Here is an 18414-nt window from a genome sequence, read left to right as displayed (position 1 = left end):
CAAGCATGTACATGTGGATATCTAACCACGTCACTTCTCCATTTTAAAAAATTTCAATGGCTCCCTATTACCTCTAGAGAAAATCCTTCACAATCTGCAAGGGTAGGGAACCCTTGACCTCCAGTCCATATATGGCCTTCTAGGTCCTCGGGTGTGGCCTTTTGACTGAGTCCAAGTTTTTCGGAACAAATCCTTCTATTAAGGGGATTTGTTCTGTGAAGTTTGGATTCAGTCAAAGGGCTGCACTTGATGATGTAGAGGGCCACATGTGGCCTGGTCACACCCCGGCTCCAGCCTGTCTTTTTTGGGAGTATTGCAAATTACAGCACTCTATCCTCCAAACTATTCAATTTATCTTTCCCCTAACTTTGTACTTCATCTTCCAACTCAATGCCTTTACATCAGCTGCCTCCTGACTGAAATGCATTCCCTCCTCACTTCCACCTTTCAGAATCCCTCGTCCTTCAAAGTGTAGTTCATATGTCATTTCCTACAAGAAGCCTTTCCTAATAACCTTCATTATTAGTCCTCTCTCCATTTCCTCAAAATAACATGTAGCTACTTCTTTGTTTCATCCCTCATGTAGGATGTAAGCTCCTTGCACGCAGGCAATGCTTTTCATTTTATCTTTACATACCCCAGAACCTAGCACAGGGCTTTGCACATAATAGTTGCTTAATAAAACACTGACTAGAATAGGATATATGGTTGGCAATGGGAGGAAAGAAAGGACAGACTTCAAAATAAGATGGGCCTCTCCTTTTTCTGGTTCCCTGTAGGCTTCTTTCTCAACATTCTGATACAGGATTTCTGCCCTTCCAGTTCAAGGGATACATGAAAGCTTAAATAGCAATAAGAGGGAGTATATGATATGGTACCAATACTGACGGATACTGACAAGCGATAAAGGAGTTCAGATAAGGAACTAATGAGTTTAGACTGAAGGAGTCAAAGGTAGAGGCCTCACAGAGGAGGTGGTGACTTGTGCTGAGCACTGAAAGACAGGTGGTAATTGGATAACTGGAGAAGGATAAGGCCAGAAATCTGTGATTTCTTTGGTGCAGGAATCTCCCAGGTAAGGAAATAACTTCTACCAACACAGGGCAAGATGCATCTTTGCAACAGAGAGACTTTAAACTCCCTAGAGCACTGAGAGGTTAAGTGAACTGTCACACAGCCGGAATACCTGTCATTACTTGAACCCAAGTCTTCCTGGCTTCAAGGCTAATTCTCTATCCATTTACCCTAGCCCTCCACCAGCTAATCCTTGGAGTGAGAAGACTGTGTCTCAAAGTATTGAAACAGAAATAAGCCTGGTGAATTTAGGGTCAGAACAGACCACTCTCACGGACAGAGGGAATCTGTGGGATCAGGTGAACTCAACCATATTCGTTAGGATACAAATTATTTTGGTTTAAAAAACAAGCACTATAACTTAAAATAACCAGGCAGAAGAAATCTTTTTTAAGGGAGTTCTATTAGCATTCCCTTCACCATCTCAACCTTTGCCTCTGAAAGGTCTACGATCACCTCCCTCCGGGTTTGGCACACAGTAAACACAGCAGCCCCTTAAAGTGATTCAATCATGTATCCAACATTGACTGAGGGCTTACAATGTATAGTTATGTGCTCAGCCCTGGTGGGGAGGCAGGGTAGGAGTGGGGGGTACAAAGAATGTGGCAAATACAGCTGCTGGCCTCATGAATCATATAATCTTAAAATCCTACATTTTACAATCTAAGAAATCCTACATTTCAACCTCAATTTTTAACCCTACCACTTTCTAGAAATAGAAATTCTACTCTAGACTATGCTAAAGAGAGAAGAAGACAGGGAAGGAGGGAGGGGAGGGAGGGGGAGAGAGAGAGAGTAAGAAAGAGAGAGAAAGAGAGAGAAAGAGAAAGACAGAAAGACAGACAGACAGAAAGAAAGGGAAAGAAAAGAAAAGCAGTAACACTGCAGAATTCCTACTTGGAGAACATCAAGAACCTCACCTCAGCTTCTGTTTTGTTTAGCTATCCAGTGGCATCCTTTTGTGGAATCAGGAAACTAAACACAGGGGACACGAGAACCAAGACCACTCTCTTGGCTAGGGATTACAATCTAATTTTTAAAAAAATTTCATCCTGAAAGTAGAGCATCTAGAGGCCACATTGGGCCAAGAGTCCCACTTTTCAAACCAACACCTGCTACGAACTCCAAATTAACAGGGAAAGCGGAGATTTGATCAGGTACTCCTGAACTGGTGATACAATAATTACTGATTATATCCCTTCATGTGGCTATAGTTGTACTGATGTTGGGGGACACGTTTTCCTTCAAAGGCACAAATCTCATTGACTTTGATCAGTATTATCTGATACTGAGTCTGAATTATCTCAGAAGAATTTAATCTTTAGGGCATTTAAAGTGAGGGCCCCACAATGATCTCTTCTCCTTGGAATCTCACTGCCTTGTCAGTGTAATCTGATTGGGAGGATAAATTGAGGCTAAAAAACAAGCTCTCCTCCCTTTGGGGTAGGCCCCTGCTTACATCCAATGCCTTTCCTCTGACCAAATATTTTTATCATTTTTATAGAACTGAGAAAGAACATCTCATACGAGCTATGTTTTTATCACCCAATCTTCCCTCCAAGCTCCTGCACATTACAGTTTTATTCTTGTCCTCAATCTTTATGGGGACAACTTGCCCAGTTTAGTTCTCCTCCCCTGAAATGCCAAGCTGACGTAGGCCTCTGGCAGGAAGCTCCCAACAGGCAGCAACACCTGAACACTTTTTGTTTTCTTGGTTTCATCCAATTAAATCAAACCTCACTCTGAAGGCTTCCTTGTGAAGTGACAGGTTTAATAGCCTGGTGGACAAATGTTGGAGTTACTGCTACACTTGAGTTACAGTCTGTTTAAACTCAAAATCAGCTGCATCTCACTACTCCCGGATCCTGAGAGAGGAGAAGCTGAAAAGGATCACAGGCAATTGCTTGAGTCTCCAAGGAAAGGCTAAGGCCTTGGGTGAGGGGGGCTGGGGGGGCTGGGGGGAGTAACAGAAGAATAACACAATACGCTTCTAACCATTCAAGCAGAAAATGGCTATGGGTCTGCAAAACCTGGATTTGAGAGAGCAATTGTGAAACAAGGCCATCTGACATTTGATCTTTGATGGATCAACAATCACAATGCTACTGAAAGACCTATATCCTTTTCTCTCTCCAACTGGCTTCCAACATAATCTGGGCTTGAGATGGCTTCTACTTCTTCCATGCTACACAGATGTTGAAGGGATTTGGTGATCTTTGGAAAAAGCAGCCAGGCTGACTGTAGTTTGGGGGACACTTAATCCAAGGACTGCACCATCACGGGGTCAGTCACAGATCTGCTCTGCTGCCATTTCTTCTGGTAGCTTGGACCCACATGACTCCTGCTTAGTGAAAGGGGAGCAGTCAATTGCGTCTCTAAATAATGATTCCCCTTCAAATCCTCCAGCTACCCCAAGAGCTAAACTCTTCTACGATTGCTTCCGTGAAGAGTGAAGATGCTATGTTATCTGGTGGGGACAAGGCATTGAATGAATGAATAAATGAATGGTGTTGACCTGGCCTGAGCCTTCCTCCATGGCGGCTTCCTATCCAAGGCCTTGCCACAGAGGCCTTCTTTGGAAGGCCATACCAGCAAACAGTTTGTGTAAATTGGTAAGCAGATGGCACCACAGCGGGGGGGATGAGAACAAGACTACAATTAGACACAGTTTTGCTGTTTTTTATTCATTGATCATAAATATATCTTCATGAGCATTGCAGTTATCATGGAAAACATGCTAGCACCTGGAACCTGGAACCTGGAACCGGATCCTGTCAAACAGCAGTGATTGTTTCACGGTGACCGGCCAGCATGCAGGGGCTTCCTGCGGGCAACCCTGACCGTGAGTCTGGTTTTGAGGCACATGTACTCACGGTGCAGCAGTTTTACTCTTGGCTTATTCTCGGCAATTTCTTTCAAAAACAAAAAAAAAAAAAGAACAAGTGTTTTTCCAAGGGGCTATCAAAGAAGATTTTCAGCTCTTCTTGGAGTCAGACAAAAGGGAGCAGGGGGAGGAAGGGGGAAGTCGAAAGGTGTCAGGAATGTGCCATATTTACTTCATTCCCAAAAGCAAATTAAAAAAAAAAAATCAAGTGGCGTTAGTGCCGTAAGGAAATTGGGTTTGTTTCTCTGATGAGCCACTCCAGGGCTTCCTGTCGCCCCTGCTTCTGCAGTTCCTTCCCAATCACTTCCCTGCAGGTTTTGTGATAATCGTTGAGCCAGTCACACTGAAAAAAAAAAAGGGACAGGGACAAACAGAGAAACTTATTCGTTCCTATATCCAGTGAACACATAACAGAGCACCTACTGTGGGCAAAGGCCATACTTTGGGCACAAGGGGTCACCAGAGAGTCCCTAAGGAAATGGAAGCCTATCACAAAAGGAAGGAGCTAAAAGCATTAGCAAAGTGGAGAAGGTGATGAATTCAGGCACGGAAAGCCCTGGCCAAGGGCAGTAATTCAGAGGAGCGTAATAGCCTTCACACAGGGGGCCTGCCTTCCCCAAGCACACAGTAATAGTGATTGGTAACATTTCTATAGCACTTTAAGGCTTAAAAAATACTTTACATATGCAATCTCGTATGATCCTCACAACAGTCCAGTAGGTGCTATTATTAATAGCAGCCTTAAGGGGCATGTAGGTGGCACAGTGGACATAGCACTAAAACTGGAATCAAAAAGACCCGAGTTCAAATCCATCCTCAGACTCTCCTCGTTGTTGTGATGTCTTGACTTGTGCGTGAATTGGATTTAAGTGAGGCAGAGTTGCACAGTCCTCAGCCTCACTCTCCTCCAGAGTTATCAAAGTCCAGAGGCGAGACAAAAGTCAAGAGAACTGACGACTGCCCAGGACTCGGCAGATGACCTCGGGTGCCTTCGGTGTCTGACCAAGCTCTACGTGCTCCAGAGTCTGCTTCAGCGGCCTTCATGGTCATGGGAACAAGTTGTTCTCATCAGCCCATTCCACCAGCAGAAGTGTTAACATGCATGGGTTTGTCAGTTACCCTCAACCCGGTTTAGCCCATCTGCCAAGATGGTTTTAGCAGGATGTGGCAAACTGGAACACTACAACTTCTTGGAGCCAGAGGTGAGAGACCTCAGACACTTACTAGGTGTATGACCCTGAGCAAGTTACTTACCACTTATATGCCTCTGTTTCCCCATTTGTAAAATGTGAATAAAAATAATTCCCACCTCCCAGGGTGGTTTTGAAAATAAAATGAGATATTTTAAAGTGTTTTGTAAACATTAAATCAATGTACAAATACTTGCAATAATTCTTTCAATTTTACAGACGAGGAAAGTGAGGTTGAGAATGGTTAAGTAACTTGCCATGGGTCACACAGTGAGTAAGTTTCTGAGGTAGGATTTGAACCCAACTCTTCCTGATTCCAAGTCTAGGACCAACCTGCCTTTCCATACATGTTAACAAGGAGAAGCAGGGCTTCCCCATCTAATGTGTGGAAACTAGCCTTCCTCTGCACTTGGAGAGAGAAGGAGGGAGACAGGAAAATCTGGTCATACTTGAATAGCTGCAAGGTCTAGTCAGTTCTGGGCTATCTCCCTCCGGAGTCTAATAGGGTCATTTCCTTGCTCCGTGACGATCCTCATCTCACCCCCATCCCAAGACACACCACAGAGCTGCCCAACGAAGTGGCGTCCATTACAACCCTGGGGATGATTGGTGGCAAGTTTCTGTCAGAGAGAGGAAAGGCTAGGTCCCTGAGATCCCTCCCTTTCCTCCTCCCATACCCCAACAAAGCAAACCTGAAAAGGGTTCAAAGTCAGAGAGTCTGGTAGAAAGGACAGACAGAAAGTATACTGCTATCGGCAAAGGCCCCAACACCTTTTCCACATAAAATTATATTTCATTCATGCAGGAAAGATACTGGAACTGCTTTCTCCATCCCTTATTCCCCTCTTCAGCTAAATGTCCTTATTTTCCTCTCCAGGTTGCATCTGAGACTTTCTCTACCATGCCCCAGAAACTCCTTCATCCTGGACTTTGACTCCAGCCCTGGAATTCTCCCATTGCCCCTCTGGCTCCTCCCAGGACTTCCACTGAAGAGGGTGCCCAGGCCAGCCACATCTTCATTCCTCTCCAGAGTGCGCTCTTCACCACGCCCCTGAAATGGTAGCTTCATCCCATCCCACTCCACCCCTTTTTGCAGCTTCTTTTACGTGTCATCTTGAAGGGCCTCGTCAAGGGCAAGGACTTTCCTTCTTTCTGCTTGTGTGTGTATCCCTGGTGCTTAGGACAATGCCTGGCGCATTTAGAAAGCACTTAATACATGCTTGTTGACTGACTGATCTCTCACCACAAAGCCCTAGACTGACCATAGTAAAGTATACTGCTTTAACTATATTCACATACAAACTTCTAGGCAAAGGGTCACCCTGGTTTCATGCCCTAGAGAAATCTCCTAGATATTAACTATTTGCCAAGACTCTTGACCACCTACTCTGCTTTACCCTTTGGGATCTAGGATTTCCAGGCTCCTGTCTTATCTGCTCAGTTTTTTACCTGGTGGTTATCACGGTCTGCATGGTTCTTCGTGTCCTGACTCCAGCTAGTTCCACCCTCTGACCTTGCTCTGACCTTCATACCTACTTAACTCTTCTCAAACTTCGCCTGAGGACATAGACTCTGGACCTGTTGACTGCGGTGACATCTGATCGTTCAAGCGTTTGCTACAGGTACTGGCACCTTGCCTAGTACTCCCATCCTGCTTGCCAGTTCCATGCCAAGATGACAAGGTATTTTGATACTTCTGGGCTTGACAAGGGAGAATCATATCCCAGAACAGGAATGTCAAATTTGTCACCATGTGGGCATATATTCTGTACAAATACAACCACAATTACTAACAGCTTGTCTTTTCCTAAGCAGGAAAATCTAGCAGAAAGTCAGTAGCACAATAAAAGTCCTCAGTACTCCATTTTCTCCGTGTTTCACAAACCACAGGCAGCCAGTCCTACATACGGGGAAACTAATGAAGTCATAATGTTCATCTGCCAGTGGCGCAGCAGACAAAAGGGAATCAGAGGTCCTCTGGGGACCACAGAGGTCATCTGGTCCAACCATCTCATTTAACAGGGGGAAACTAAGCCTAAAGAAAAAAAAAGGGAGAGAGTTCCTAAGGCCACACAGTGGGTCTGCAATACAACTAGCAGGTCTTCCAGTTCCCAGCCATGCGTTCTTTTTTCACAACATTCTTTAAACTCTTGCCCCTGAATAACCTAAAATACTCAGATTTGGAAAATGAAGATTGGCCCCTTCAGTTAAAAATCAGAAAACAGGAGAGCAGTAAACTGTCCCCACTGGCAACTCCCAATGCCCTTGACCTTACCTCTTTCTGTGTCAGCAAATCCACATCTATCATTTTGGTCTGTATCGGAACCAATGTCAGGGGATCAAAGGTCAAGCTTCCCCGGTTATTGAAGTTATACTGTGGGGGGAAGGAAGGAAGGAAACAGGAACTTTTAATCCCTTAAGCCAGAGAGCCACTATCATGATGTGCTTTCTGGAAAACAACATCATGAGAACGCCTCAGCAGGCTCAGCTCAGATTAGATGTGACTAAGAAGAAACGTGTAGTAAGCCAATTCCCATTTTTAGTGAGGATAATAATAACAGCTGATATTTATTTAAGTTTTCAGGTTTGTAAAGTACTTTTATATGTATAATTTCATTGGATCCTCACAACAACCCAGTACAACAGGTGCTGTTATTATCCCCATTTTACAGATGAGGAAACTGAGGCTGAGAGAAGAGTTAGGCAGCTTGCCCAGGGTCACACAACCACAGCCGGTGACTATCTAACTTGGGATTGGAGACAAGGTCTTCCTAATTACAAGCATTTAAAGGTAGTTGTTGATTGACTGATCTCTACCCACAAAGCCCTAGATTAATTATAGTAAATATGCAAGTTTCTAAGGAAAGGGTTTTGTGCCCTAGAGAAATCTCAACTAGACAATTTGGTCAATGGCTCTGGAGTTAAAGCACCTAGGTTCAAATCCAGCACCTAATGCTTACTAACTACCAGTGTGTCTTTAGGCCAGTCACTTCACCTCCCTAGCCTCAGTTTCCTCAGCTGTAAAATGGGAGGTTTGGATTAAGGGGACTCTCAGACACCCTTGTGTTCTAGATCTAAGGTCCTATGGTCTTCTTTGGAAATGAAGGGACTAACAACACATCTCACATGGTGAGAGATATTTTTATAATTATAACAGTAAGATGAAGGATAGGGGAGAAGGGAGAAGGAGAGAATAAGGAGGCCACTCAGTGGCCAATGCTAAACCCAGCTTTGGTTCAGGGGGACATAGCTGAGGTTAATTCTGCAAAAGGTGAACACCAACTACACTCAAACCTGTAAATCAAGTCTCCTAAATCAAAAGTACCCCTTCTCCTTGATTGACACAGTACAGTGCCTGACATGTCAGGACCTTCAGGGGTGGATGTATTTCAAACAAACTTTCTGCTTCGGTCTGGCCTCAGGAACAAGGGATTGGAAAGACCCCTCCCTACAATGTGACATTTTCCAGAAGTACCATCAACCTCCTAAGAGTAAGCAAGTCCTTGATTAAAGCCTCCTGAATATACATGAATTTCTCTGCAACAATGGTACTGGGTTCAAGACAAACTCCTACCTGTCAGGCTAGGCCCCAATACAGGGACAGTATGAATAAACATCTCTGCAGCCCCGGGATAGCAGGCTTAACAGAACCCTGATCATTATGGTCACACACAGAGTCACATACCAGGCCTATATTCACACACACTTTGAGTAACAGAGTCTTGAGCTTCTAGAATTTTATAAAGACGAAAATGAATCTGAAGGATGTTCCAAAAGGCAGCAAATTTCAGGGAAAACAGGAAGCTCAATTACTAAGATGCTCCCAGTCCCAAACACACAAAAAAGCATGTCTTCTCCTCAGGGTTCTGACAGCATGGAAGGTTTTAGATGCTGAAAGAGCTGGGAGAGGAAGGGATCAGGAGAGGTTTACAAGCAAACTCACCTTGGTCTTTGTTGAAACCACTAGTACAACATTCTCAATCCGGATTCCAAAAGATCCATCTTCGTAATATCCAGGTTCTGCAGAGACACATGATAATCAGCTGGTGCTGACCTGCAGAATCAACAGTGTTTTCCAGGACCCTGCCCCCAGGCAGAGTCTGTTCCAAGAATTCTGAGGATCATTTGAGAAAATAGAAATCACAGCGCCATGCCCTATGCTTCAGTCATCCCTTCCAATAGCTGAGAAAATGACTAGAGTTCACCACTATCACGCCCTCCTTCCCCCATCCCCAGCTTCTTGACCCAAGTATCAAACCCGGTCACTTATAAACCGGCCTCTGGAGAAGAAAGGGGAACTGCCGTCCTCCCTGCACGGGCACACCATTAACACAGAGGGAAACCGAGGGGAAAGAGTCACACATTACTTACCATCGGTAACGATCATGCCGGCCTCCAGTGGCTCATCAGAGAAAGTTTTATAACTGATGCCACAAGGACCCTCGTGAACATTCAGGAAGGAGCCCACACCATGGCCAGTCCCATGCAGGTAATCCAGGCCAGAGTCCCATAAGGCAGACCGAGCAAAGGAATCAAGAAGGTGGCCTGAGGAATCAGAAGCAATCCCTTTACTGCAGCATAAGAGCATGTCAGCATTGAGAGGCAATGTGACAGCAGAAAGAATACAGGGCTTATTCCACAGAGATCTGGGGCCTAGTCCAGCTCTACTCCCTTACTAGCCTTACTTAAGACTTACTTAAAAGTCACTTTAACCTCTCTGAACCTCAATTTCTTTATCTGTCAAATAGAGAGAATACTATTGGCATAAATATGTCACTGGGTTTAAGGAAAGTTTTCGTAAAGCTAAAAGTACTATATAAACTAGGGTTATTTGCAAATTATTATTATTATAACATGGCATACTTTATACTACGTATAAAACATAGGCAGCAATATAATTTTGGAATCTAATCTCCCACCCTCCAAAGCACTAATGGTCCTGTAAGAAAATGACTTCTCCACCTATTGAAACCCTGGCTGTCATTCAAGGTTAAGTGATTTGCCCAAGGCAACATCCAGTGTCAGTGCCAGACTTGAACTTAGGTCCTCCAATTCCAGGTTTACTGTATCTTCCAATTAAAAGGGCTCTTAAAACATGGTCCTGATCAGTAAAAGGACATCCCTCTCCATCTGAACTTAGAGAATCCAGTACTTGTTGGTTGTGAAAGGCTATCCAGTGATCTGTCCTACAATCCCATAAGAAGAAAAAGCCTTCAGTGTCCATGCTCTACAGCAGGCACAATCACTTACCTTTGGTTCCAGTTGGGAAAATGGCAGCACTCACAGCTACGTGACCCTTGAGGACACATGTGAAGCATTCCTGCAAAGCAGAAAGTCTAGTGAGCAATGGGAGCCTAGGGCATTAGCTGTGGGCAGGGATGAGAAGAAAGAGCAAGCCCCTTCCTGTTCTCTGGGTTTGGACACTTAGGATATCATGCAGAAAACCACAAGAAAAAGGAAAAGGGGAGGCCCAGGTCATCCAACTGATTTTCCAGAATCCCTTTAAAAAATGAACTTATAAAAGAAATGCTCCAGAGAGATAACAAGAGCAACACTTAACAGGTATATTTAATACACTTTTAACATTTTCACTTGAGTCTCACAACAATACCCTCAGATAGGGAGGACAGGTATGATGAAATCATTGTATTAGATCAGCTTCAGCCCCCTTTTCCAGCTGAGGAGAAATGACTTGCAACAGCTACCAAGTGTTAAACCAAGACGAGAAACCAGGTCATCCTTTAAAAAAATTTTTAGACATAACTTTTAATAATTACTTCATTTCCAAATATATCCTACTCCCCACCCCTCTCCTACTCCATCAACAGGGGTGGGGAACCTGTGGCCTTGAAGCCCCATGTGGCCCTCTAGGTCCTCAAGTGTAGCCCTTTGACTGAATCCAGACCTCATAGAACAAATCCCCTTAATAAAAGGACTCATTCTGTAAAACTTGACCTCAATCAAAAGGCCACACCCAAAGACCTAGAAGGCCACATGGGGCCTGGAGGCCACAGGTTCCCCACCCCTGAGTACTAGACCTTGTAATAAAGAATAAGAGGCAGGAAAAAGCAGCCCAAACTACCAACCAAGTCTGGTAAGAACATGCAATATTCCACACTCATTGAGCCCCTCCCACCTCTGCAAAGACAGAGGTGCATTTTCTCATCTTTTCCCTGGGCCAAGCTTGAACCTAAGTCTCCTCTTAGTTCAGTGATCTTTGCATGGCCTCCAAACACCAAGAGCTCAGTGCTAAAGCTGAGTTCTTTCCAAAGTGCCCATTTTCAAAATAAAACAGGGAAAGGGGCTAGAGGCAAGAAAAGTCAGTTCAAACGAAATAATACTTCGAAAGCATTTAGCTCAGTGCCTGGCATAGAAGTACTTAATAAATGTTTGTTTCCCTTATTACCCCCCCCCCCCGACTCTGTATTTTGTGAGCCCAGGTTCCAAGAGACTCCAACCCTGCCTATTCATCTTGGTCTAGGAAAGTGCTCGATTTTGTAAAGAACTATACACACGGCATCAGAAACACAACAGTGTCTGTCTACAAGCTGTGGGATAGGACCCAGCCAGGTAAGATGTATCTGAATTCTGGACCAAAGGAGTTTTCAAAATCAAACCTACCTGGCCAAAAGGAAATAAGAAGATGTACTTCCCTCCTTTCTTTGCAGAAAGAGTACTATGAAAGTGAAATAGCACATATTCTGTCTGCTTTCTTTTTTTTTTTTAATCTTTGTTATAAGGGAAAGCTGGATGAGTAGGGGAGAAATATATTCAGAAATGAATGCAATGTAAAAACAAAATGTATCATAAAAGTAAGATAAATTTTTACAAAGAAAAGTCAGAAAATTTCAAGACTCAATAAAAAAAAATCAACCCTCAGGAGACAAGAGTCCATCACTAGAAAGACTCATTGTTCTCAGTGATTTGACATGTCAAGACTACCAGGCAGAAACAAAGTACAGTCTTTGTCACCTTGACCTTAAGAAAGAACCTTTGAAATTTCTGCAAATGTTCTGGGCTTCAATAATCAATCAAACAACCTCATAAAGCGGGTAATCGTGACTCCATGGTAACGAGCTATTTCACTGACCTACATATAATTTTACTGATTTCCAGAATCTCTTTCATAAAAGTGATGATCCTTGTTAAAAAAAAAAAATCAGAAGAAGCTTTTCAAATTCTTTGTCACTATATCCTATAAGGCCTTACCTTTTCATACGCCGATGGGGTCCCAAAGTGCATAGTCCGTGTCACATCCGTTGTTCCGTCCCTTTCCAAAAGGAAGGACAAAAACAAGTCAAAAATCAATTCAAGCCTTTGTTGAAAAGGAAGAGGAAGCACACTCTATCTACAAATGTACCCAAAATGGGAATGCACTCAGGCAGCATCCTGAAACAGACCTCCTGGCCCAGCATAAGTCAACTATTTGGTAGGAGATGTCGCTAATGAGAGAGAAGCTTGCAAATATCCCAGCTGGGACTGGCCAAGGTGAACAGGGACTGGAGGTTCAATGTCTCAACCTAAAACATGGAAGTATGCATGAAGGAGAAACATTGGGTGCCTGAAAGCAGTGTCATTCAGAGAATTAAAAATCAGGGATAAAAGGTACTTGGGAGATATCATTTGGTCTAGCTCCACTCACTTTATAAATGAGGACAATTAAGACCCTGAGAGAAGAAAAACAATTTGCCCAAAGCCACACTTTCAGTTAGCAGCAGTCCTAAGATAAGAACCAAGGCCTCCTTTCCCCATCCCCCCACCCCACACACACCTCTCACATATTGTAATAGATGAAATACATGCTTTATGTGCTGAGAGAACCCATTACCTATGCCATTACCTGTGCCAGACTCACATCTTCAATCATAAGATATTATTGCTAATAGTCAGTCCATTAATTCAACTGGAAAATTGTATTTTCTAAGTTAACGGGATAAAAGGATGGTTTCTTAATTAAGTTTTCCATTATCATCACCCCCCATTTCATTTGGGAATGAGGCATTAAAAGTTACTGCTCTAGGGTGTGTCTCAAATCACCAGCAATTAGTCACACATACATATGCTCCTTAATTTATACATATGCTCTCCCTCCTTCTCTCACATCCTCCCACATGAAAGCTGACTCAAATCTCAGCAAATTCTCTTCTGGGAGCCCAACATGAAGGTCACTTCTGTACATAACAGGTCACAAGAATGAACCATTCAGAGGTTCAGAAGTATCCGTCCTCACATCTCCAGGGCTCCGGGCCAGCTGTTGCCCATTGTTTATGGGCCAGGCCAAAGGAGTTTCAAATAGTTCCTAGAAGCCTGGTTGTTTATGAACATCAAATAGCTTCTTACTGACGACTAATATTTCTACCAAACTGTCCTCTGTGGGAATGGAAACACAACTGTGACATTTCAAGGGAAAGGGATAAGTCATGAAAGTGATCCCATTGGGAGGAAATACAGAATAGAGAAAGAGCTTTCAGCTGGAGTTAGGTAACTAGGTTATAAATTCCCTGACTCAATTTGACCGACTCAAATTTTCCAAGGAACTTACTTGTACTGGGCTCCTGAGTCTATAAGGTATACTTCATTCAGGGATAACGTTCTATTTGTCTCTGGGACTGGCCTAAGAAAGCAAATAAAAGTTAATTATTCCAGCTATTCTTATCCTATCAACTGGAGAATCAACACCTCCCCCCAACTAGACCATAGCCATCCCAATGTGAGAGGCCATGTATTTATACATCTTTGGATCACCCTCAAGGCCAGGTAAATTTCTGGGCAACATTATATGTGCTCAAATATTTAGTGACTGGAACTGAAATGTGTTATGAGAGGTCTCAAAATCATATTCCCTAAGTTGTACTTGATTTTTGCCTCTACCATCAAGAAAGACAAAATTCTAGATTTCTTGGTATTACTCCATCTAGGAGTCACCCAGCACTTCCCCTACACATTATCCATATCTGGGTAGATAAGGATAGTTTCTCGTGGGTCCATCACCAGAGAGACCCATTGTTCTTAGTGACCTTTATCTTCTCCTCAGCCCAGCATTATCACACACACCCCCATTCTCAGTCCTCAACACTTACACATTTTTCTTTCCAAGATCACAAGTCAAGCACTGTTCATTTTTCCAGGTCTAAAAAAGTCTGTGTGTATGTGTGTGTTTTGTGTGTTTCCACTGGTAAACAGTAGGATCACAGAACACATTCATAAAGTGAAACCAAGATAAAAACTGAGATATGAAAAAAAGTTATCAGCATCCATGTTATTTCAATGTCATTGCCACATTGATAACATCACAAAAGTATGGAATGATGCACAATTCTAAAGTCACTGTAACATTATAATTAAACACAATTTTCATGCCATGCCTGCTAGGAAAATTCACAATCTAAGTTGAACTTGGGAAAGAAACTAAGACGTATTTTAAAGGTTATTTGGTTTTGTTTTATCTTGGGTTTGGGGGTTTTTTTTGGGGGGAGGGGAGATAATTTAGCTATTATGGCTCATATCCCCTAACCAGCATTCCAAAAAATATACTGATGCCTAAGTATGTAGCATATACACTAAGGCACTACAACAGACCTGAAAATATCTCTCAAATAATGAACAAACTACTGATATGACATTACACCCTTCCATAGAGAGTTGGGAAAAAATACCCAGGCTACCTATTTGCAATCCACTATATACTGACATAGAGGCAGCTAGATGGCTGAATGGATAGAGTGCTGGGCCTGGAATCAGGAATTCGTGAGTTCAAATCCAGCCTCACTTACTAGCTGTGTGACTCTGGGTAAGTCACTTAACCTCTGTTTGCCTTAATCCACTGGAGAAGGAAATGGCAAACCACTCCAGTATCTTTGCCAAGAAAACCCCATGGACAGCATTGATGTGCTATGGTCCATGGGATCATGAAGAGGTGGACATCTATTGCTGTCAGAGTCACTGGGTGAGTTGGTTTTGCTTAATTAATAGTTTTTCATGACAAAGGAAGGATCATTTCTGTAGCTGAGGTGTGTGAGGAGCAAGAGAAGGGAATAAGCATTTATTAAGCACCTACTATGTGCCAACAGTGCTAAGCTCTTTCACAAATACTACCTCATAATAATGAGGAATGCATACATAATAACTAATGGATGAAATTAATGATTATATATTATAATAACATAATAATCCCATCATAATTATGGGAGGGCTATCCAGATGTGATGGGCTATCCAGATAGGAGGGCTATCCAGATGACCAAAGTTATAAAAAAAAGAAAAGCAAAAGAGAATGGCTTGGGACTGATTGGCAATTGGAAGCCTATAGCTGAGGCCTCTGTTTCTGAGACGGCCTTTTCTTCCTCAGACCTTGGAACAGCTTATCCTACTCTAATTTGTATTATCATTATTTGCATATGCCTCTTATCACCCCCAATAAGATTATAAGTTCCTTAAGAGAAGGAACTGTATCTTACTCATCTCCACATCCCTCCCAGTGCCTAAGTGCTAGGACCATAGTAGGTGCTTAATAAATGATTGCTAAATTGAACTAATAAATGTGTATTCAATTAAATCAAATTCATACCCCAGAGAAGGTCATTGGAAATTAGCCTGCCAGCATATTGTCCTTTCAGGGAGGTTTGTAGGCCTTTACAATGCTTTCAATAAAGCTCCTGGGTCCTCCAAAAGATTGGGCAACCCTGTTCAACTCGGTGTTGAGGAAGGAAAACTCTAACTATTCCCAATGTGATCAATGGATCACAAACTGAGAACTGGAAAGTACCTCAGCGGCCATCGAGGACACCCCTCGCTTGGGAGATAAGGAAATTGAGGCTCAGGGACACGAAGTGAATTACCCAAGGCGGGGTCAGAGATGGGTTTTGAATCCAAGTCCTCTGGCTCCAGAGGACTCCAATGCCCTTCCCATGCTACCATTTATACCCAGGGTCTGCAAGAGGCAAGCTAAAAGGCAATGGATTTATCAGACATCTAAAGAGCCTTCCCTCCCTACTAAATGGGATGGGTACAAGGAAAGAATAATGTATTTCCCCTAATCTAACATGCTGGACGGAAATCTAGCATGGGCGCTAACAGCCTCTCACAAAGTAACTTTTCTCCCCTGATCAGACTCCGCTATGGAAGCAGCAACAAGGCCGCTGGCAGGCTCCTCCATATCCCTTACGAGTAGTGAATGATGGCGCCATTGGGTCCAGTGCTCGAAATCGTTGGAAAGCTGAGGTCCACAAAGTCAGCCTGCTGCCTGAAACAGAAAAATTCTGTCAATCGCAGCTGGCGCTAACCAGACACCTAAACGCTCCTGAGGGACTGACTGCTTTTAACCCCTCTCATAGCTTACATCCCACACACAGCCTGCCAGCCTCTCAGTCTGCCCACCCCAGAAGATTCCAAAAACACTGGCATTTCTCACCTACGAAATTCCTCTGCCTTGTCTGCTGCTGAGATCTCCGTCACAGTGCCTTTGGGAACCTGACAAGGAAGTAGAAAGTAAATCATCTGGAAGATTAAAACTTAATTTAATTACCTTGCACACATAGGAAGAGGGGCCAGCTAAAGGCTTAATTCATTCTAAAGTCTCAGATTGCAGATAGATACAATTCTAAAAGATACAGCATATGCCCTCTTCAGTTCACTGTGTGCGTGATTTTTAAAGTACCTAATTTATTTGAATTGCTTGAACTGAAATATATCTATGGTATGATGGAAAAAAGCTCTGGATTGGGAGCCAGGAGACCTGAATTCTAATTCTGATTCAATGCAAACTAGCTAATGACCATGAGAAAATCATTCCCCAAATCCTTTAGGCCTGTTTCATCTGTAAAATGTAGGGATTAGACTACAGTTAAGTCCAAAGTAGTGAGAATAATGAATCCCCTGAAATGACTGCATGTTTTTGAATTTCTTTATTCAAAGTTATAATTATATAAAATATGATAATTCGTTCCAGCCCAATGGAAACACGCAGCATAAATAACACAGCCAGTTCAGAGGCTTCATTATTCTCACTAATCAGGGCCTAGCTGTAAATCAGGGGTTAACTAATTTTTGTGTCCTGAGCCCATTTGGAACTCTGGTGAAGTCCCCAAGCCCCTCCTCAGAATAATGTTGTTAAATTTATTTTTAAAAAAAATTTACATAGGATCACAAAGGAAATCAATTTATATCAAAATAGTTATCCAAAAAAAAATTTTTTTTAACAAGTTCAAGGACCTTAGGTCAAGAAGCCTTGGAATTAAATCACTAGGGTTCCACTCTCACCTGTTCCAATTTTAAATTTCACTAACACATTTTTCTGAAGAATAAATAATACTAAATACTTCTAGTAAAATCCTATCCTCATCAGGTAGGATGGTGACCATGGGTTTTAGGTTATGTCAGCAGAACACAAGTTCTCATAGGCCCCACCAGCATAGAAAGGTTTTAATGACAAACCACCATCTACATATGAGCCTAGTTAAATATGGAGGTGTTCATCATGAGAAGGTTGATGTTTCTGGTCACAGTAACTCATAAAACAGTCTGGTAAGGGACAGAGAAAGTGTGATATGCATCAGAAGACAGCATATCTACACCAGTAAAATCCCAGCTCCTGAAAGTATCCAAGTATATTCCTACGGGGCTTTATGGTTTTCAAAGCACTTCCATGTATCCTGTTGCATTTAATTTTCAAAACAATCTTGCATGAGGCAGGGCAGGGATTATCATGTTCAAAATACAGTTGGGGAAAGAAGTTCAGAGGGTTCCTGGGGCTTGTCCAAGGTTACATAGCTAGTGAATGGGCAGAGTCATTCAGTCAGTAAGCACTGATTAAGTATTTACTTGGTGCCAGGCACTATGTTAAATGCTGGAGTTACAAAGAAAAGCAAAAACACAGTCCCTGTTCTCAAGGAGCTCACATTCTAATTGCCAGCAGTCAAATTCAGGTCTTTCCACGATTAATTAGCTGCCTGCAATCTTAACTACTACACAAAAGGACAGCCAAATTTAAAAGTAGATTGTAAACAAAAATGGTAACAAATCAGCCTCCTGGGCTTCATTTTGAAAAATACATAGAAAGAAGGATTCTACAAGGGCAAACAAAATGGAATTATGAGCGTTCCAAGGCAATTCCTTCCCAAGGAAAAATGACTGGCCAAGATATTTTCACCCCTTACCTCTCCTCCCACATTCTCCTTTCTGAACCCCCTTAATAAAATATTCAAAGTGGAAGCAAAGATTGTTTTTTGTAAAATCTCATCACCAGGATCAATCCTAGAAAGTACAACAA

At 42.7% G+C, this 18414-nt stretch overlaps 1 protein-coding gene across 3 annotated transcripts in view; it reads right to left on the bottom strand.

Moving 5' to 3' along the window:
• Positions 1–3737: 3737 nt before the first annotated feature.
• Positions 3738–18414, bottom strand: part of XPNPEP1 (X-prolyl aminopeptidase 1) — a 61082-nt gene continuing 46405 nt past the window's right edge. For all 3 annotated transcript variants that reach the window (XM_027851672.1, XM_027851673.1, XM_027851674.1), the window contains 9 exons: positions 16558–16616; positions 16312–16389; positions 13691–13762; positions 12358–12418; positions 10399–10468; positions 9520–9693; positions 9092–9168; positions 7424–7522; positions 3738–4301 (listed from right to left, as the gene is read on the bottom strand). In XM_027851672.1, the coding sequence (XP_027707473.1) occupies positions 4173–4301; positions 7424–7522; positions 9092–9168; positions 9520–9693; positions 10399–10468; positions 12358–12418; positions 13691–13762; positions 16312–16389; positions 16558–16616 (819 nt within the window). In that variant the 3' untranslated portion in view covers positions 3738–4172. The remainder of the gene's footprint in view (positions 4302–7423; positions 7523–9091; positions 9169–9519; positions 9694–10398; positions 10469–12357; positions 12419–13690; positions 13763–16311; positions 16390–16557; positions 16617–18414) is intronic.

Source organism: Vombatus ursinus, unplaced genomic scaffold (genome assembly GCF_900497805.2).
Source record: "Vombatus ursinus unplaced genomic scaffold, bare-nosed wombat genome assembly UNPS02009205.1, whole genome shotgun sequence".
NCBI classification, from domain to species: domain Eukaryota; kingdom Metazoa; phylum Chordata; class Mammalia; order Diprotodontia; family Vombatidae; genus Vombatus; species Vombatus ursinus.
This window is presented reverse-complemented; position numbering and strand designations above follow the sequence as displayed.